This window comes from Corvus cornix, chromosome 11 (genome assembly GCF_000738735.6).
Source record: "Corvus cornix cornix isolate S_Up_H32 chromosome 11, ASM73873v5, whole genome shotgun sequence".
Taxonomy (NCBI): Eukaryota; Metazoa; Chordata; class Aves; order Passeriformes; family Corvidae; genus Corvus; species Corvus cornix.
Window position 1 is genome coordinate 20,679,659 of NC_046341.1, and position 21,482 is coordinate 20,701,140.

Genomic DNA, 21,482 nt, shown 5'->3' on the forward strand with positions numbered 1-21,482 from the left:
CACTAGGAACTATACCTCAGCTGAATACTTCTGGCAGGGTACAAGAGCTTTTGAGTACTCAGCAATGAAATAGAATGACATAATGGCTTGCCACTGTAATTTATCTGTAAATGAAAAACAATCATTTTGGAAAATCAAGAATTTTCCAAAAATACTGCTAGAGACTTTCTTATCATTTCAGGTGCATTTACAGTTTCAGCTTGAAAAGACTTTCTTTTTCTATTTACTTTCTGACCTTTCTCTCTGACTTTATTCATTCTGTCTTGACATACAGCAAAAGTGCTTATCTCACTGCTGTTCCCCAACAAATACATTTAATGCATTCAAAACTACCCATAGCACCTGAGGAACTGTGGGTATACACATTTTTACATTACTTCAATATAATTAGCACAGCCACAGAAATACACTTCCAGATAGATTTTATCTAATTTATAGTAGTTTGGCAGCTGAAATATTCATTAGCACTTGTGTCTGCATACTTGTGATGCATTGTATACGGGGAAGTCTTCAACTGGGGGAATAAGTCCTTGTGCAATCAGCTGTCCATAGGAAGGTGGAGCTTCCCGCCGCACAAACTCTGCTTCCAGTCGCGTCATCTGAGTCTCAAATGCTCTGGAAACAGAACCAGAGAGAAAACATGGAAGAGAAGGAACAGTTTATCCTGCCTCCCTGACATTAATGAGCACTGCCATTAATGAGCACTGCCAATGAGCTCGCACTAGGAGTAAAACCACAAACCTTCCACTAAGCTCCATGAAAATCTTACCAGGATGCTAAAACAAACAAAAGGACTAAGAGTACAGGGTATAAATATGAATGAATCAAACCAGCAAACTCTCTAGTGCAGTCTCAGGCTGGACACTGTGGCAACCAAAGTTTTTTCAACCAGCCAGTAGCTGTTGTGCCAGTAACAGCAGTAACTTCTTCAGCAAGGGCCCAAAGGTTTTTTTTTTTTGAAAAGACTTTTAAGACTCCATTAAGAATTGGAAACAATCACACAACAGGGGCAGCTTGCAGTTGCAGAGAGGTTTGGCAGTCCTGACAGAACAGAGGCACTGAGATTCACACCTTAGCAACAGCAGTTCTTTTGCAGGTTCTTAATAATGCAGATTTGATCAGGAGAGAATGTAAAGCACACTGTTTAAAACAGTGTCAGCAGCATAGCACAGAGCTGGTGCACATGACAAGAGATGGGAACCAGAAAGTCCCTTATGACTGTCTCCTACAAAGCAGAACCCCACTTGCACATACATGTAACACACAGGCAAAGAAACACACACACTACACCTAAAATGAGGCTTATAGGACCAGGGTAAAGGAGCACAGGCTATACCATGGACAGCTCCCACTCAGAAGAGGCCCCACCATAGCAGGACATCGCTTTTAGCAGAACTAAGAACTAGCGTATTTGGGGAGGGGTGAAAGGTTATTCAATTCAGATTCAGTGAAGACTTCACTGTAGCAGTTCAGCATTCAGTTTTTGGCAGGGGCAAGGGGTTTGTAGCAAGGGGAGGAGAAGGAAAAGGAAACTGCTCAAGACAGATTAGGTTAGATACAGATTCTGCCATGCCGCACAATAAACATGTATTTCTCACACATCACAGATATTCCACTACTCCCAGAAATCTTCTCTAAGCCTAATGCAGTGACTACTATTTAGCTGTCATCAAGTCCTTGGATTTGATTTCACAGTATTTTGCAAATTCTCTGGTTAAGAATCAACTTTTTCTTCCCTTAAACAAAACAGAAAAAATCACCACAGCTATGAAAACATCAACAAAGCAAGACACTTAACCTGTATTCCCTGGTCCTCAGAGAATATAATTTAAATGCACAACCCAGTGCTATCACTAGCAGCAAGCCACACACGAGACTCCCAATCAGAGCAGCTGTGATGACCTTCCTGGGAACGATCACCAGGCAGTTATGTTCATCACTTCCATCCTGGCAGTCTTCTTGGCCATCACAGCGCCAAGTCTCAAAGATGCACAGATTTGTCCCACAATGGAAGTTTCCTGGCTGGCAAGTAAAGCAGTTTTTTTCATCTGAGCCATCTGGACAGTTCTTCTGGTTATTACAGCGGTCAAGTATTGAGTAACAAAGCCCACTGTTTCCTTCACATGGGTATTCGTTCTTCTGGCAAGCAGGACAATTCTCCTCATCCTTGCCATTTGGACAATGCCACCAGCCATCACAATGCTGCTTATCCGTGAAACACTCCTCATCACTTCCACAAGGGTGTTCCCAAGGAAGGCAATAGCCTTTCACCTGATACGTTGCATTGAATCCATGGCCAGTGCTCTTGGAGCGGGCATGATACGAGACAGTGAGTTGGCCCTTTGATGACTCCACGCTCACTGAATGCCTATTGTTGTGGTGCGAAAACGTCTGCATTAATTTATCACCTCTCTCTCCAATGCCATCATACACCTTTACATAGTCATTGTAGCCTAACTGCAAATCGAGCTGCAACAGAACATGCCGATTATCCTGTGTGTCCACATACCATGTGCAACGAAGGTCTGATCTGCTGTGATCAGCACGGAATAAGTCTGGGGAAGCAAAAGATCCGTAAAAATTACCCAGCCTTTTGCCACAGGAAAGGTCAGGACAATTATCTTCATCCGAACCATCACCACAGTCTTTAACCGAATTACATCTCAGCTCGTTCATCAAACATTTGGTGGAGTGGGCTGCGCTGCACTGAAACATTCCTGAGGGACAGATGCTGGATGGAGGGTCTGTTGGAGGGACAGTGCAATTTTTCTCATCTGAGTTATCACCACACTCATCCATGGAATTACACTTCCAAGTACTGGGAATACACTTCCCATTTGCACAATGGAATTCATCTGACTGGCACACAGACTGACCTATCTTTCCTGCGAAAGAGAACAAGGAGAAAAAAATCAGTATCAAAATTTTCAAAACTATCTGATATAACTTTTCCACATCTACTAGCCTGCATGTCATAAGTCAATCAGTCAGGTCAGTACATTTCAGGAAGACTGTTAAAAACCCACATGCAAATAATATCAGTGTTACCACACCAATACTTTATAGTCATCAATGGCCCAAGACACCTGTCAAAAAAAAAGTACTACTGTCTTCCAAGTTTTGCCAGAGTGAGTATAAAGTGAAGCCAACAAAACCATAAGATTTTACCTCTAATATAAGAAAGGCGAAATCCCTGAGCCTGTCCTGAGCTTGATGCATCTGAGTGAAAAAATATCCACACATGGTCCCTTGCAGAGATGAAAGATGGAGGTATGGAAGATCCACACACTTTGTACTCCTCCCTCTTGGAAGATGGGCCAATCATCAACCAGTCTACTGCACACTTCTGAGAGTCTTCCAAATCAAAGTTCTTAAAACTGTTAAGAACAAAAGAAAGCACAAGTTACAAAGAGGACATGTATCTGGAACAAAGCCTAACAGAGAAAGAACAGACTCTAACAGCTGACTTTCTGCACCAAGCAGTGCTGACATAAAGATATCACATTCAAAGATAATGAAACATCTACCTTCTATATACTACTTTGAGTATACAGAAACAAAGCACATCCCCCAATTTGGAAAAGCACCCATCTCACAAGCACAAACATCACACCAAAATAGCTCCAAAAGCGAAAGAATGATTCCTCTTTTACTCACTCCTTAAATAAAACTGCTTCCTAAAATACATATATGAGGAAAAGCAAAATTCCAGAATACATTTTACAGAAGGTAGATTAATTTCAGCAGTCAGTTCCAACCGTAAAAGCTATGAAACTAGGGATGTCAGGGGTGACTAGTGTCTTGGCAAAAGAACAATAGGAAGCAGTACAAAGTACCCTAAAGGACTAAGTATGAGAGACAGAAATCCACTCTTCGAGCCATGGATGGGCAAGGAGAGAACAAGAGAATAAGGGTGGAAATGGAACCTAAAATCTAACACCATTATCTTTTAATTCAAAGATTAAAATATTCCCCTTCTGGGAGTGCAAATGCAGAGCAAATAAGACTATAACCTTTTACAGTCAAATTTCTAGCCCTTCTGCTGACACAAGCCCAGTGATGATTCAATAGTAGCTTATCTGGTACAAAGAGGTGCCCTGACTGTTTGCAGAACACTGAACACAACCAGATTATACTCCCTAACCTGTGGCTCAGAAACCATATGTGGTATTTGTTCTCTGATGAAACAGATAGCATTTGTATTCAGCAATCTGCAATGACAATAGCAGATTGCAGACTGCACAGAAAAGCATACTCATTAGGAAAAAAGCACACTTAGAAATGAATTTTCGTCCTCTTTTATGTAACTCAGCTACACCAAATTGATGTGGTAGAAGTTTGTGCATGCTCCATGCAGATATCTAGACAGAATTTTCAGAAAGGCAGAAAAGCTGCTGTGAGATACAGATCTCCTTCCATAAAGGCTTTTTCATAAACAAATTCTTTGAAAAAGATAAATGGAAAGATAATTTTCTGATATCAATGTGAATTTACAAAAGGCTGTCAATGCCTGCCAGATCTTGACCTTTGAAGCTGAAAGGGAAAGAACAGTAACTATGTAAACTTGCTAATTCATTTAAGCAGGAGACTCAGCCTAGCCACAGCTGTAGGTTCTGCCAAACACATTGGCTTAATAACTCTCAAAAAAAAAATTTATCAGCAAGAGCATGAGAAGTAAGAGAGCACTGAAAGTGCTAAGTTAAAATAGAAATTTAGAGATGACAAACAACATATGTGCAAGGACAATCCACCCAGAAATATCTCCTTCCTCTTCTAACTCTTCCTCTCCCACCAACCTCTGTGTGTCTTCCCAGTTGTGAAGAAATATTCCCACAGCACTTAATTCTTCACTATAAGCAATCTCACCAAGCTTCTGAAACCAGCATATTTTGCAAGGAAGTTTTAGGTAACTGTGCAGCCAAAATAAAAATATTTAAGTACTCAGTCATTCAAAGATAAACTAGAGTATTTCTGTTACAGGTGTTACGCATAAAATGTTTTAATGACCAAGAAAGCGAACAGCCACTGCATCGTGAAGAGGAATTATCCAAAGCATCAGGGAAGCTATAGGTACTCACATAAAGTTTGTTTGTTACATGAGATGTGAGCATCACAGATGGCTACCACATCATTGTTCTCTTTAACTCATTTTGGCACCACACATCATGTAGAGTTTCTATCATGTACTTGGAGGATTGTTAATAGGATTTTTTTAATGAAACCTTTTGGACTAAGTGTTAGAAATACCTATCTTCCCAACAACAAAAGTTTTTAAGAAAATCTAAGTCACTAAATCAAGAAATGGAAACACAAAACTGGGAAGGATGGGGGGGTAGAAATTACTAGAAAAACTTCTGTTTGTGTGATACAAACAAGTTCATTTACTAAATCTTTTGATCGTTTACTTACGTAATTATTTTAGATGTACCAGGATCAACCTTAACGAGGAAAACAAATTGTTCTCCTATCTCACCCAGTTCCCACCACGCCAACTGGGTCCCACAGCCACTCGTTTTCCCCCCTCTGGTGAAAAGAGCTACTTTTGTCTATCAAGTAAATGATTCAGCCATAGTGTGGTTACACAAGACAGACTGCACAAATCCAGGAGAGAATTTGCCTATGCAATAAGCTGCCTATAACCTACTTTAAAATGCATTTCTTTCTAGAAAGAAAAGAAAAATATTTAACACTTTTAAAGATTCACACAAAGGAGGAGTACAGAAAAGTCAGCTACATGCACATACCTTGTTTACAAACTCCTTTGCAGATGACAGCAATACATCTCAAGAGCCTGCATTCATGTATAATTAATATCTTTTACTTGAACCTTGAAGATCTGGTATTGTACATTGCTAATAAACAGCTTTTTTTGGTTGTGGAAGAGGAATAACCTTTAGTTTCAGCTTCCAATGCAGAAGACCAGGCATACAGAAGATAACTGATTTTCCTGAGTGTCAGTTGTGGATCTCAGATTCAGAGCAGAATCCCACACTTCCCCACTAACAAATCCAAACTTTGGCCACAGAGTACAAGGGTCATGAGGCAGAACAGACTTGCAAGGAAGCACCTCATTCAACAGACTCCCTGAGAGCACCGTGCCTCTCGGAGATACACAAGCTACTGAAAAAAATGCCTTGGTATTCAAAAAGGGCAATACAGAACATTCACAAGAGCAAACTCTTTTACAAAAACAAACATCTTAATCCCAAGTGCCTAGGAGTTTCAAACACAATTTCTCTCAAATATGTTCTAGTTCCAACATGAAATTTTATATGTAATAGATATACCACAGCAGTTACAAAGTTTCTTCTGCTAAGGGCCAAAGCAAAGTCAAAGCAATTATGTTCCACCTTATGCAAATTAATCAACAGATGTATTTTCAACAAATTTTCCTTTGATTAAGGCATTGCCAGTCTATTTCAGAACCCTTTTAAGTTATATTGCCTCTACTAGAAGCAAATTTTTCCTCATTTACGTTGATGGTGATTTTACACAAGACCAAAAGCATTATATACTTGAACAAGCCCTCACCATAAAAAACAGTACCTTGCAAAGAAATATGAAAACAATATGGAATACATATGTTTGCACTTTAAAGTATATAAAATTTGGCTTCACTTTATAACGCATTTATGACAACAAGGTTTTGTGTCAGAAGTTTCTGCCATACTACTCTGACAAGTAGCCAACTGATTTATTTTAGCCAAGAGTCCCAAATACTGCACTCAGCCTCTACTACTTCACTTCTTTCTTCATCTGTAATTAGATCTAGAGCTGCTCTGTTACAGTCCTCTGAAGAATAATTTAATCCTGCTACCCACAAAACATTTATTTATTCAGCTGAGCTTTCTCAAACTGGAATGCAAATTTTTCTATCAAAAGGATTAGTCCAGTGGTTGAATGTGTATTGGTATACAGTGGAAATACAGGACAAAGACTTGTGCTTGTACTGCTTGTAGGACTATACAGACATTGTATGGTCTTTGGAGAAGTACTGAAGTCTGTAGTTACTGTTCTTGAGGGAAGTCTCAGACCCTTTGTATCAAAAAGCTACATCATTTTTTGTGACTTAAACAAAAAAACAGGAGCCATACAGAGAGTACTTATGTATAACATCATCCATATCTCATGCAGCACCAGTCAGTACTGCAGTATTTTTAAACATCTTGGGCAGGGAAGCACAGGATTTGAGAGGAAAACCAGAAGACAGGTCTGCTCAGTCACTAATCTTCTCCAGAAAAGCCCTCCAACAGTTCTGAAGCACAGGAACATGGACCCAAAGGTCCATCCTACCATGCAAGCTGTAGTGCACAGTGGCGCTAAACTCCAGCCCTGGCACTCCTCAGCTACAGCCTTCCCCCCTGTACCCCACCTGCTCCACACATCTCCCTCCACCCAAGAGCTTCACTTCTAGGGCAATGCTCCCCTGCTTTGGTATCGTGGCACTTGGTGATAAAGGGAAGGAGAACCTGGCTTTCCTCCAGGTTTTTTTTCCTCTCCAGAACCAGAGCACACAGCCTAGTTCACAGGGCAGGGAAAGGAAAAGCAGTCAAACATTGGTATTTCAAGTACTAGAACTACAGTGTTAACAAAATACAACACCCACCACAGAACATCCTTTAAAATGGTCTGGCCCTTAGGCTGTTCTCACTGCTACCTGTGGATCTCCAAAACAATACAGGAGTATAGAAGGAGACTGGTGTACAGTATCAAAATTATTGGACCAAATTTTGCAGGTTTTGTCTCTCCTGAAAGATGCTATTGTCTTGTTCTTGGAATGCCTCTTCCATATTTTTATAGAAAAGTACAACAATAGCCTATTAAACATTGAAAGTATTCAGAATCTGAGGATCAGAACAACTCAGTGCGAACTGAGAAATGCAGCACTAAATCTTGTTTTTACTGAATTCTGCAGAAATCAGTAAATGAATCTGATTATTTTTTCAGTGGCATGATACTGAAAAAGAGGTTACCTCCAACAGTGAGCAGAACTCCAGGAGTTTACAGAAAATTACAGGGTTGGTCATATATATCAGCTCTCGCCTATGTACTCACATGAAATAACAGCCTACAATGGTATCTTCCTGTTAACTGACAAGTATTTTTATGTTGCTGGAAAGTACTTCATTAAACCAGATTATCATAAACACACATTAACAGTCTATATGTATGAGAAAAATGTGCTTCCTGCAAAACTAATGCTTAGCAGAGCTTAGGTTTTTTCCATCTGCACTGAAAGGAACAGCAGCAGCTAGGAAAAAAAGTACTTCTATAAATAATGTAGGGAATTCTCTACAACCCTTTCAGTAATTTAGGCACGAGGGACTACAGATTAAAGAAAAAGAAAGCTTTCTTAGTAACTGGAAAAGGACACACATGGGATGCAAAATCTGAATGAAAGCAATTAGTAAATAAATAAAAAAGTAAATGTCCAATTTGGCCCTCTAAACTCATTTTAAAAATTGGAAATAAATATTATGGATAGGTCAGTAGAGCACAGTCCCAAAATAAAATCAACCAGCCAATTAAGTAAGAAAAGTTACTTCTATTTGCCAGCTTCACAGGAAGTGTAGACTGAACAACTGATGACTTAACTGGCTCATTAAAAACTTCTGCTTAACCACTGAAGCAAAAGGATCTAAGTCAGGAAAGCCCTATTCTCCTCCCAGCTCCCAAGCACCAGCTAAACTGCATAAACTTAGGCAAGAGACACTGAGACTGTTTCTTCAAAAGCTGAGCAAGTAAATGGCTATTATGAGGCTTTTTCCAATTAATGTCAAATTCTGAAACACTACGAGTTTGGTAAATAGACTATGAAGCAGTCCCTTTAACTCTTCACACAATTACAGACCAGCAAGCATACATGAACAGACCTCAATTTTATGCAGAAATTGAAACTCAAATGGTACCTGACAACTTCTTTTTCCAAAGCCAGTGTCATGAATCACTGAAGTAAAAGCCAATGAAGGTGATCCCCTCACCTCAATTAGTAAGAGACAGCTTGAGTGGGTCACTAAGTAGATCGCTTTTCAATACTCCTATCTTGAATTCTGAATATGGAGAACATCTTACTCTCAATCCCCTAAATTCCAATAATAAAATAATAAATTTATACTCTACCTACACCAGGGTTAGTTACAACCATCAGCAGTTGCTGATGCAGTTTTTTTAGCAACTGCTAAACAAAAATTTTTTCGTCTTTTTCTCAGATATGAGGAAACATAAACCTATAAAGCCTGTAAACGATGGTACAAAGGCAGTTACTGCATATGACATCTTTATCTGATCTTACATGATTTTATGTAATCCTCCGTGGAAAAAAAGCATAAAAATGGAGAAAATGGGTGGAAAAATCAGGTAGTTTCCAAAACAATAACTAGCAACTGAATTTCCTGAATTACCTGAATTTAAAGGGACATAACATACTCCTGGAAAACAGTGGCTACAGACTTGCTCCCAGAACATTCCATCAGACACACTAACTTGAAAGAAAGTATTGAAGTGCGCATATAGAGTGGTATAAGCACAAAGAACATACACTTCCTGTTCACGGGAAAGCTCCCTCAAGGATTTCTAAAAAGTAAACTATAAAGCAAAACAATAAGCATGGAAATGTGAGGATATGAAGAAAATCAATATACACATGAAAGACAGACATTAAGACATAGCTTCTAAAGGACACGGCCATAGAAGCCAGCATCTTACATCCACATGTAGATCTGGTCACTGTTCTACTGAAAGCTGATGAAAAACAGGTTTATAAAAAATAACGACCAAGTGCAAACAGTTTAGAAATAAAAAATACTTTCAATTGCAATTTTATCCCTTAATGACTCCTGCTGTATCTCATTATATATATCTCTCACATAACGCTGCTGTCTTATTGTCAATGAGAATTCAAGATCAAAGGAAGTGGACACTGTGTAAAACAACACAAAGGAGATGGGCTTTTTTGAAACCTTTAAAAATCCAGATGTTAGCACAAGAACTGTTAGAATTTCCTAGGAAAATTTTAAAAGGTACTCTTATACCCTTACCAACACACTGTTAGAATAAGAAGCGTATCCAACTGGTAAGCAGAAAACGGGTTTGCATTTGAAACCTCTTAGCCTAGGCAAGTCAGCTCCTTCTTTTACATCCTTTGCATTACAAGGGCAACAGCCTTGTAAAGAAATCCCCAGATGCTGTAACATTTTGCATTTCATACACTGGAGTGAGTCATTCCAAGTACATTTATAGTCAGAAACATAACACCACAACACTAGTCCCTGGGATGTAAACACATAGTTTCTATTGTTTGCATGTGCAGAGGAAGGCAGGATATGGCTGTGTATTCAGTGATAGAAAACAAACCCATTAAGAAGAAATTTTTCAAGTCATATTGCTGTGCATACATCTAAACTGTACACACATTATTACCAGTTTCCACACCTCACATTCCTTTACTTCTTTAGCCTCTGTTACACTCATACTTGCAGAGGAGAGTCCTAATTCTAACTGGAGCTCTGAGACATTTTCATAGCATAATTATTTCATAGCAGCATTATTCTCTAGAGTCAAGTCCTGTGTCTCATTTGCATGCCTTCTCAGTTTCCAACAATCTCTGCTTTGAAACAAATTCCCCAAGTCTCATGTAATGTAATGGGGTTTAAAAGCGTGTTTCTATTTATGAATTTCAAATGCTGGCAGGTATTTACTTCATTACTTTTGGTGAGTAGTTCCTGTTTTGAACTACAGATGGTGAAGCCTTCCTCTTGTTCTATCTGTGGCAGATTTGTTTTCAATTTCTGAGCATCTGCAGTTGAAGAGGTTTTGCAGTCCTTTTAAGCAGCTGAGCAAAGAATGAACAGATGGTGTCAAATAGTACTAAACCCTCCCAAAAAACTTCTCTTAGGTTTTATTTTTAAGTAAGAAATTCTTGGTTCATGAAGGATTCTACCATTAGCCCAGAGAAATTAAGCACGTTCAAAGTATGATCATATTAAACCCTAAACATTCTTAACAAACCATTTGCAATATATTTTAGTCTTTATTGAACAGCATTTTTCTAGAATCGAGCTGAAATTGTACCACAAATGCTAACTATTGTTTGATTTGTTGAAAAAATTATTAAGCAGAAAAGCATGTGTCTTTTGGCAAACAAGTAACAATAAGCAATAATTATCTTCAACTGTCTATTAAACATAGCACCATTTCAAGATGTTAGTGAAAATACCATTTTTTCTCTAAGAATTTTACATACCACTGAGGCTGTTGCAGGTTTTATAACCTTCACCTAATCCTATTTATAAGCAATGAAGGAAAATGGGACTATTTAATGTGAGTAAATATATTGCTGTTTCCCACTCTCTCATCTGTCAGAGGTATATGACATCTCATACAGGCACTGTGAAGATAAATACATTAAAAAGTCTGTCTGCAAGTGACTTGTATAATAATGGATGTCAGAAGTAGCCTACAGAAACAAGACACAGTGAAGCATTTTTAAAAAGAGAGAGGTGCCCAACCTGCAGCCATGTTCCAGTGCAACCAATTTCAGTTTTCTTCAATCATCTAGTAGCTCTGAAGAGAGCCTCACATTGGTGTATCAGGTAAGAACTCATGTTTTGTTTTATTTCAGCACAGCAATCCTTTAGCTCCACAAATATCAAACCATACCTAATTGTTATCATGTCTCCATGATCTCCTTGAATGTACCAGCTGCAGTTTACAGCTGGAGGATAGTTCGATGGCCAAGAAGGACTATAGATGACTCCCCGTCTCTCTGTGTGCTGTTCCAGTTCTCCACTGCAAGCAGCTGTTAATAAGGGGAGAAAAATAATATTGTTAATGCTTTGCCTAATCAACAATTCATATTAGCTTCAAGAGATTTCATCAGTTTCTGGAGACTGCAGACATATGAGAGTCAACAGTTTTATCCTCTTACCGGTTTCTTCCCTGCCCTGTTTTTTAATCAGGACACCCACACCAAGTGTAGGTAAGCATAACCTGCATTTCAATGCAGGACCAATCGATAATCTTGTATGAATCTACCACAGGCCACAATCAATATTACTGCATGGATCTGCCAAGAGAATGTAAGACAGAAATCCTTCTTACCAGCTTCCCAAAGCCTAGGTAGGTCACCCAGCAAGTAAAGAAGATCCATATTAACTGTAAAGTAGCTAGTAGTTCATATTGTTGTAACATGTTCCTGGACACGTTGTTTATTCTCTTAAGCATATGACAGACCTGAAGAGTTTTTAAGGCTTAAAAAAATACCACCACCCACCACACTCCCGCCCCTCCCACAAAAATGTAAACTGGAGTCCAATGTTAAATATTTTCATTGAACATTAGTAAATTCCTTCTGAACTCACATAGATGGGAAAAATTTTCAAGAGAGAGAAAGGAGCAAACAAGGCCAAATAAAGCTCAGCATTTTCAAAGCACATTTAGTTCTTCCTATGGAAAACAGCGGGCTAAACCAAATACTACTAATTCGTAATTAAACAATTCAAAAATGAAAATTAAATGTTCCAAGGACAAGTTGAAAAGCTGTTCTGATAGGAAAATATTCTCTTAGCAGACTACAAGAGGGAAGATTCTCTGTAATGCAATAGCTATTCTAAACATTCTCCAAAAATATTATTTAAACTATTTTCAAAACAAATTACTATCTAGAGCATGACTTGTGGACTGCAGCTGATTATCCCAGTTTCTGACAGAAGCTTACATTCTTGTAGCTGAAAAACGCAGCAAGGGAAAGAAAAAGTTGCCTATACCTTGTCGCCCATACACATATGCATCCAAATACATAAATGAGATATTTATGATATTGCTTGAAAACAAGCCACGTAAATACATCATTTTCAATTCCCAGTCAAGATCAGATTTAGCTGCACTGGAGGGATGGAAGGAAGGAGCACCAGCAAAGCTACTTGGCTGCAGTCAAGTCAGGTGGCACGGCTGCCTGCAGAGCTCCTGGTTGGGGCTGGGCTGCAGCACGTCCCCTCCAGGAAACCTAGGCCTGGCACTATTCTGTTTGTTCACAGTAAGCACTTTTGAAGTGAGAGCCACAGGAATACAAAAAGCATGAAGCGAGTAACTTACCTGAGGCAAAACATAAAAATGCTATTATTTTTACTCTCCAGGTACAGCATTCCACTGAAATACATGCATATAACTCCTACTAGTTTCAAAGGCCACAAAAACATACAGAATACTTAAATACATGAAAACATCTGTTTCCAAACAAATATTTTGCAGTAATGCAGTTACAAAAACAGGAACACTTTTGTTATCACATTTCTAAAACCAGAGCGGCTCCATGCTAGATGCTGGAAAATACTGAGATCCAGTTGCAATTACAGAATTATAAAAGCAAATTTAAGATCCACAAGACATTCCAACTCTAGTTCTCAGTTTCTTTAGGCCTATAAATGTGATCCTTCGTATACTTGTTACTGCATCAACGTATCACAGCAGCAAAAGAGGACCAAGAGCTAGCAAACACAAAAAGGAGCTGGAAAGGCTGCATTTCTTAACTGCCAGGTTAGTAACACTTCAAAATGGGAAGGAAACAGAATGCACAAAGTGAAAGAACAAATACACCAGACAGCACTATCCAGAGGCTTCCAGTAACACCTGTGCAAATATTTCTGCTGCCCTTGCAGCAAATAATGTTCTGGATTAATATCCCTTATTCATAGTGTTTGCAATAGAACAGAATCAAAATTACGCAAAACTTATTTAGTTCCATTCTGAGGAAGTCCCATTGACAGGCTGATGGCTCTGCATGATGACTTCCATTCACACATTCACCAGTGTAGTTAGTGGAGCTATTTTTCTCCCAAGTACTTGTTTCTCAGTTTTAGGAAGTAATTACAAAGACTCTGAGCAATAGTTACTTAAGTATCCCAGCTTTTTTGAAGTAATATCACTGCATTTTTTCTTCTGGAATAATGTGCAGTTTCCTAATGTACACGATCAGCTGTAACATCTGTTGGGGTTTTAGGAGTTCTCCTTCTGTTTTCTTTTTCTGTTAAAGAATTTTCCCCATACATGTTGCCAGGGGGACAAATTACTGGGTGCTTAAGAAAAACAAAAGACCTGGCCACAGGAGCAGGGGTGCATCTGGCTACTCTCTTTTACCTGGGCTTGTGGGCTGTGAGTTCCTGGCATTTGGACGTAGAGAGAGGCTGGAAGGAATTCATCAGCTCTGGAGACTTCTGCTTTTTTGGCTGCCTTCCTTCCTTCTACCAGAGAAACCCCGGGATCCCAAGCTCGCCTTCCCTGCCCCGCTGGGAACCGGGCTGCAGCCGCCCTGCCCCCACCGTTGCTTTGAGCCTTCACTACTCTGTAGCCCCGCACGTCCTGCCTGCCGAGACCTCCGGGAGGTTCCACTGCAGCTCCGGAGTTTGGATACATCTCGTCTGACACCTGGGATTTGTGCTCATCCCTGCCGTTCCAGCCTGCTGTTCCTGAGAGTCCGGGATCGGCTGCCCAGGGGTTTGTGAAGCCTTTGTTCCATCCCTTCCCGGGATCCCAGGCCACCAGTGCCGTGTGCTCCCCGAGCTCGCTCCGGAGTGCCCCGAACTGCACCCGAGGGGAAAGGGCCTGACAGCCGAGAAGGCTGGGACTGGGTTTGTGATTGTTTGCTGTTACTGCCATAGTTATTGCTGTTTGTTTGCCTTGTTTTATATATAACAGTAAAGAACTGTTATTCCTATTCCTCATATCTTTGCCTGAAAGCCCCTTAATTTCAAAATTATAATAATTCGGAGGGAAGGGGGTTGCAATATTTTTTTCTTCTGTTTCAAGGGAGACTCCTGCCTTCCTTGGCAGACACCTGTCTTTCAAACCAAGACAGATCTTGGCACCCAACCGTGGGGCCTGAGGGCATTAAGAGAGAGAGGTGAAAAAGGAATAACAGTTCCTGGATAACTTAATTTTGTGTGCTGGATATAGGAACCTTGCTAGGCAGCACTATGTGGTCTAGTTTACCCTGGTTTGGGTGGCAGGTGGTCGTGGCCATATTCTTCCCCTTTGCAGCTCCTTACCTAAACATGGGTCCTCTGACTAAGGCTACCATTGCTGTTATCCAGTTTGCACTACGGGTTGAGAAGATGAGGAATTCATGGGCTTTTAACTTCCTCCAGAATGGATAAAGGGCACGTGGATAAAGGGCTGTCACACACTAAGTGCGTGTTTTTGGGGTTATGTTAAAAATGGTACCTTCTGTGAGGAAATGACACCAGGGGAAGTTTTCTCCCAACCCCTCAACCAGTTCTTTGGGCCCACGCCACCAACTTTTGAAGGGTTTAGATTTCCTCTGGATCCTAACCAACTGGTGCTGATAGGCCTACTCTATTTAGCACTCATTGATAAGTTGAGATTGACTTGGACACAGACACCAGCCCCAGAGACTAGAGATCCAGCCCCAGAGCCTGATCCTGCCCCAGAACCTGACACGGCCCCAGACACTAGAGATACAGCCCCAGAGCTTAACACAGCCCCAGACACTAGCGACCCTGCCCCACAGCCTGATACTGCCCAACAGCCCACCCCAGAAATGAACCACCCAGATTTAGTGGGGGCACTGGTGAAGGAGGTGCACAAGATGCGCCAGGTGCTGAGGGAATACACCTCCTCAGCTAGTGGGAAACCCTCTCCCTGCCCCAAAGGGGGAGAGTCCGATGGTGCAGCAGTGGAACCCATGGATGCTACAACCATCCAGCAGCAGTCGCCCCTGTGCAAAGGAGGAAGTGTAAGACCAAATCAGTATGACCAGTTAATGATGATGGGCAGCCAGGGCCCTCACAACCAGCAGGAGAGCCAGAGCCAAAAAACATCACTGAGGCCCTGTTGTACGACAGTCTCCGTGGTATATGAAAAGACATTCTGCGAAGGGGGTGTGAGCCTTATACAACCTGGCTGCTTGGGTTTGGGACCTTATGGGCACAGTGTGCAACTGGATAGTGGTGAGGCAAGGTATCTGGGATCGTTGACCCAGGACCCAGGTGTGGACCAGATATTTGTGAGGGAGCCAGGGCCTTTCTCTCTGGGAGCGGCTCTTAATGAGTGTGAGAGAAAGGTTCATTCACAAAGAAAGAATGCAGGAGTATCATCATAGAATGCAGTGGAAGACACTCGAGCAAGGGATCCAACAGCTAAGAGAGGTGGCAATATTAGAGGTACTCTTTGGGAAGGATGGACAGCATGATAATGACCCCGATAAGGTCAGGTGCACAGGACAGATGATGTGGAACCTGGCAAGGCTAGGGCCATCGCAATACACCACCTTCATTGCAACGATTGATGCTGACAATACCCGAGAAACAGTGGGCTCTGTTGCCAACAGCTCAGGCATTATGACAGCATGTCAATGGCCCGCTGAAAGCTCATGTCTCTGCTGTGGTCCAGGACCTCAAAGAGAGATGAAGGAGATAGGAGATGAGGGAGGAGATGAGGAGGGTCAGTGTGGCACCAGTGCGAGTCACAGGCCCCCAAGTCAGAGCCCGTCGTCCCCCTGCTAGAGAGAGAGGGTACACCCCACGAGCTGAGCTGTGGTTTTTCCTGTGTGAGCATGGGGAAGACATGAGAAGGTGGGATGGGAAACCCACCTCTGTCCTGGCAGCACGGGAGGCACTAACCGAGGGGGTTCCGCTAAGGTGAAGGTAGCCTCAGCCTCCCGTGACCGAGCTGCCAGGCATTACAGAAGGGAGGATGATATGTCAGATCCCCTTGAAGGTACCTCGAGGATGTACGCCCAGGGAAAGAATGATAACCAGGGCTAGAGGGGCCCTGCCTCTAGCCAGGAAGAGGCACGGGAGAACCGAGTTTTCTGGACGGTGTGGATCCGATGGCCTGGCACATCAGAGCCACAAAAATATGATGCATTGGTTGATACTGGGGCACATGTACTTTAATGCCATCGGGACATGTGGGGGCAGAACCTGGCTGGGGTGACCGGGGGATCACAGCAGTTGACCCTTTTGGAAGCTGAGGTGAGCCTGACTGGCAAAAGAATCTGACTGTGACTCGCCCAGAGGCCCCATGTATTCTGGGCATAGACTTCCTCCGGAAGGCTATTACAAAGACCCAAAAGGACTCAGGTGGGCATTTGGGATTGCTGTTGTGGAGGCAGAGGGCATTAGGCAATTGAACACCTGCCTGGACTATCAGAAATCCTTCTGCAGTTGGGCTCCTGAAAGTGGAAGAGCAAGTGCCAATTGCCACCTCGACAGTGCACCGCCGGCAGTATCGGACAAATCGAGATGCTGTGATCCCCATCCACAAGATGATCCGCGAGCTGGAGAGTCAAGGGGTGGTCAGCAAGACCCACTCACCCTTCAACAGCCCCATCTGGCCTGTGCGCAAGTCTGACGGGGAATGGAGATTGACTGTGGACTATCGTGCCCTGAATGAAGTGACTCCACCGCTGAGCGCTGCCGTGCCAGACATGTTGGAGCTCCAGTACGAGCTGGAGTCCAAAGCAGCGAAGTGGTACGCCACTATTGACATTGCCAATGCATTCTTCTCCATTCCTCTGGCAGCAGAGTGCAGGCCTCAGTTTGCCTTCACCTGGAGGGGCGTGCAGTACACCTGGAACCGACTGCCCCAGGGGTGGAAGCACAGTCCCACCATCTGTCATGGACTGATCCAGACTGCACTAGAAAAGGGTGAGGCTCCAGAACATCTGCAGTACATTGATGACATCATTGTGTGGGGGAACACCGCAACGAAGTTTTGAGAAAGGGAGAGAATAATTCAAATTCTCCTGCAAGCTGGTTTTGCCATCAAGAAGAGCAAGTCAAGGGACCTGCCCGAGAGATCCAGTTCCTGGGAGTAAAGTGGCAAGATGGACGACGTCAGATTCCCACTGAGGTCATCAATAAGATCACAGCAATGTCTCCACCGACCAACAAGAAGGAAACACAAGCTTTCCTAGGCCTATAGGTTTCTGGAGGATGCACATTCCCGAGTACAGCCAGATCGTGAGTCCTCTCTACCTGGTTACCCGCAAGAAGAATGATTTCCACTGGGGCCCTGAACAGCAGCAAGCCTTCACCCAGATCAAACAGGAAATTGCTCACGCCGTAGCCCTTGGCCCAGTCAGGACAGGACCAGAGGTGAAGAACGTGCTCTACTCTGCAGCCGGGAACAATGGTCTGTCCTGGAGCCTCTGGCAGAAGGTGCCTGGTGAGACTCGGGGCCGACCACTGGGATTCTGGAGCCGAAGCTACAGAGGATCTGAAGCCAACTACACTCCCACAGAGAAGGAAATCCTGGCAGCTTATGAAGGAGTCCAGGCTGCCTCAGAAGTAATCGGCACAGAGGCACAACTCCTCCTGGCACCCCGACTACCGGTGCTGGGGTGGATGTTCAAAGGAAAGGTTCCCTCCACGCATCACGCCACCGACGCTACTTGGAGCAAATGGATTGCCCTCATCACGCAGCGCGCCCGAATTGGAAACCCAAGTCGCCCTGGGATCTTGGAAATAATTACGAACTGGCCGGAAGGTGAGACTTTTGGGTTATCTTCTGAAGAAGAAGAGGAGCAGGTGACACGTGCCGAAGAAGCCCCACCATATAACGAGCTACCAGAGAGTGAAAGACAATACGCCCTCTTCACTGATGGTTCCTGCTGAATTGTAGGCGCTAGCCGGGATGGAAAGCCGCTGTATGGAGCCCCACACGACAAGTTGCACAGGCTACTGAAGGGGAAGGTGGTTAGTTAACACCCGAGGCTCCACCAGCCAAGCAGGCCCTGCCCAATCCAAACCCCTACAAACAACAGACGGGGATAAGGTTCCAGTGGTGCACATGAGAGGTATGCTTGGAAAAACTGTTTGGGTTAAGTCTGCCTTGAGCAAAGACAAACCCATCTGTGGAGTTGTTTTTGCTCAGGGACCAGGTTGCACCTGGTGGGTGATGCAAAAGGATGGAGAGACCCGATGCATACCTCAAGGGGACCTTGTTTTAGGGTGAACTACCCATGGCTCTGTACTTGTATCAGTATCAGCATGTATATATGTATATAATTCGGGTGATGCATGTATTTATATGGTTAAAAGGGTTAAGTTTCATGTAACATGTTAGTATGGGAAAAAATTCGGGGTGGATAATGTTGGGGTTTTAAGAGATCTAGTTTTTTTTTCTGTTAAAGGAATTTTCCTCCATTCTGTTACTAAGACGATAAATCGCTGGGTGCTTAAGAGAAAACAAAAGACCTGGCTACTCCTTTTGTTTCACCTGGGTGTGTGGTCAGTTCACTCTCGAGGAGAGAGAGGCTGCTGCTTCTTTTTTCAGCCGCTTTTCTTTCTGCTGGAAACAACACCGGGATCCCAAAGCCGCCTTCCCTGCCCGCTGGAGGCTGGGCGTGGCCGCCCTGCCCTGCCGTTGCTTCGAGCCTTCGCTATGTTGTAGCCCTGCTCGCCCTGCCTGCCCAGATCTCCGGGGGTTCCCCGCTTGGATATATCACTTCTGCCACCCAGGATTTGTGCTCGTCCCTGCTGTTCAGCCTGCCACTCCAGCCTGCCGCTCCAGCCTGCCGCTCCAGCCTGACGTTCCAGCCTGACGTTCCCAAGGGTCCGGCCAGGGTTTGTGAAGCCTTTGTTCCATCCCTTCCCGGGATCCCAGGGCACCAGTGCCGCGTGCTCCCCGAGCTCGCTCCGGAGCGCCCCCTGCAGCCGCGGGGGAACCATCGCACCTGCCCTGCTCACCGGGAGCCGCCAGCGCCCCTGCCGGCTGCGAGCGGAACTGCACCCAAGGGGAAAGGGCCTGACAGCCGAGAAGGCTGGACTGGGTTTGTGATTGTTTGCTGTTACTGCCATAGTTATTGCTGTTTGTTTGACTGGTTATACACATATAGATATATAACAGTAAAGAACTGTTATTCCTATTTCCCACATCTTTGCCTAAAAGCCCTTGATTTCAAAATTATAATAATTCGGAGGGAAGGGGGTTACATCTGCCACTTCAAGGGAGGCTTCTGCCTTCCTTAGCAGACACCTGTCTTTCAAAACCAAGACACACACAAAGGCAGAATTTTATACTGTTGTGGCTTCAGTATCAATAAAAGGGTCCCACTTCCCTCCTCAGCTCCTGGCCATGAAGTCTGCAAAATCACACACATACCTAAGTCCTGTGTTATTAAGCTGGACTTCAGCTTGACATTGTGATTCCTTAAGGAAAATAAACAAGGGCCTGTTCAAATTGCCAAAATATCTAAAGGAAAGAGAAGTTCCTAAATAGAAAGGTGCAGTCCTGCATTCCTGGATTCTGAAGGCCTTATCAGTGACAACACAGAAGAAGAGCAGTGATAACACTTTTACAACAATTCTTCTGTCTTTCCACAGCCTTTCTGCACAAACCTAGAAGAAAAGTGTAATTCCAATTAACTAAAAATTCCAAACTGCTTAAACTTCCCACATTTAGCGTTACTGAAGAAATATAAAACTACCAGTTCCTGGATTGGCAAACCAACCCACCAAAAATCTTACTGAGATGAAGAAAAGATAAATTCTAAAGACAGAAAATAATACATCTTGCACAGTTAAAAAAAAACCCAAACAACAACAAAAAACAAACAAAGAAAAAGAAAACCCCAAACTTCAAACAAATGCCAGAAGATACTGGAGTTCAGAGTTTCTATCAAGAGGGCATAAATCTTAATGAGGTTCTCTCTGTAATAATCAAATGGATTTCTTCTACTGTAAACAGCAGTAGATTCCCTCTGCCAGTTAAATATGCCACAAATAATGACAATGAAGTTCCAAAAAGTTTACATTAATAATATTACTCCTATTTTTGCGAGAGCAACTGCAATAAAACAGACATTGAGCTTCACCAAAGTACAGCACTGAGGGAATAAATTTTCAGACAACCCCAGATGAAAATAAATCCTGCAGCTTTACACTCTCCTGCACTAGGGCCTGCCCCAGACACAAAGAACACATCCCAGCCATCTGCTCCAGGATAAAAGATGTTTTGCACTTGAAAAATTGCAACCTCCTCTCAAAACCAAATGCTTTGAAATATACATTTCCTCAAGTAGCTGTCTCAGAGTCAGCAGGAAACTCTCCCCAAGTTCTCACAATGCTCCCTCAAGGAGGGCTTGCACACATGGTTTAATGCAGATCCCTTACGCCTGTGGAAAAAGAAGACTGAAGGCTCCCCTTCACTTTATCCAGTCTCCAGCTGGCTGCTTCTGCCCCTGACCAGAAACGGCGAAGGCACAGTCCTTCAGCTGTGAGGGTTCACCTCACAGATGTGACAAAATCTGAGCTCACACTGCTCTATCAACAGGCTGACCTAGCTTTCTGCGAGCACAGGTGAGAGAAGCTACACATGGATCAGTCTTCGATGATCATTTTTATCCCCAGCTCCAGTTACACCATCAGGAAACAAGGTAACTCAAAACTGTATGAAGACAAGAAAACCTGAAGACTACAAATACCCTGAAATTTTCAGCATACTTGGAAGAAAAAAAGCCAGAT

General features: G+C 42.9%; 1 protein-coding gene across 2 annotated transcripts in view; it reads right to left on the bottom strand.

Annotated features, from left to right (window-relative positions):
* Positions 1-21,482, bottom strand: part of LRP3 (LDL receptor related protein 3) — a 34,202-nt gene that overhangs the window by 4,791 nt on the left and 7,929 nt on the right. For both annotated transcript variants that reach the window (XM_039558438.1, XM_039558439.1), the window contains 4 exons: positions 11,659-11,797; positions 3,169-3,377; positions 1,799-2,885; positions 483-615 (listed from right to left, as the gene is read on the bottom strand). In XM_039558438.1, coding sequence (XP_039414372.1) covers positions 483-615; positions 1,799-2,885; positions 3,169-3,377; positions 11,659-11,797 — 1,568 coding nt within the window. The remainder of the gene's footprint in view (positions 1-482; positions 616-1,798; positions 2,886-3,168; positions 3,378-11,658; positions 11,798-21,482) is intronic.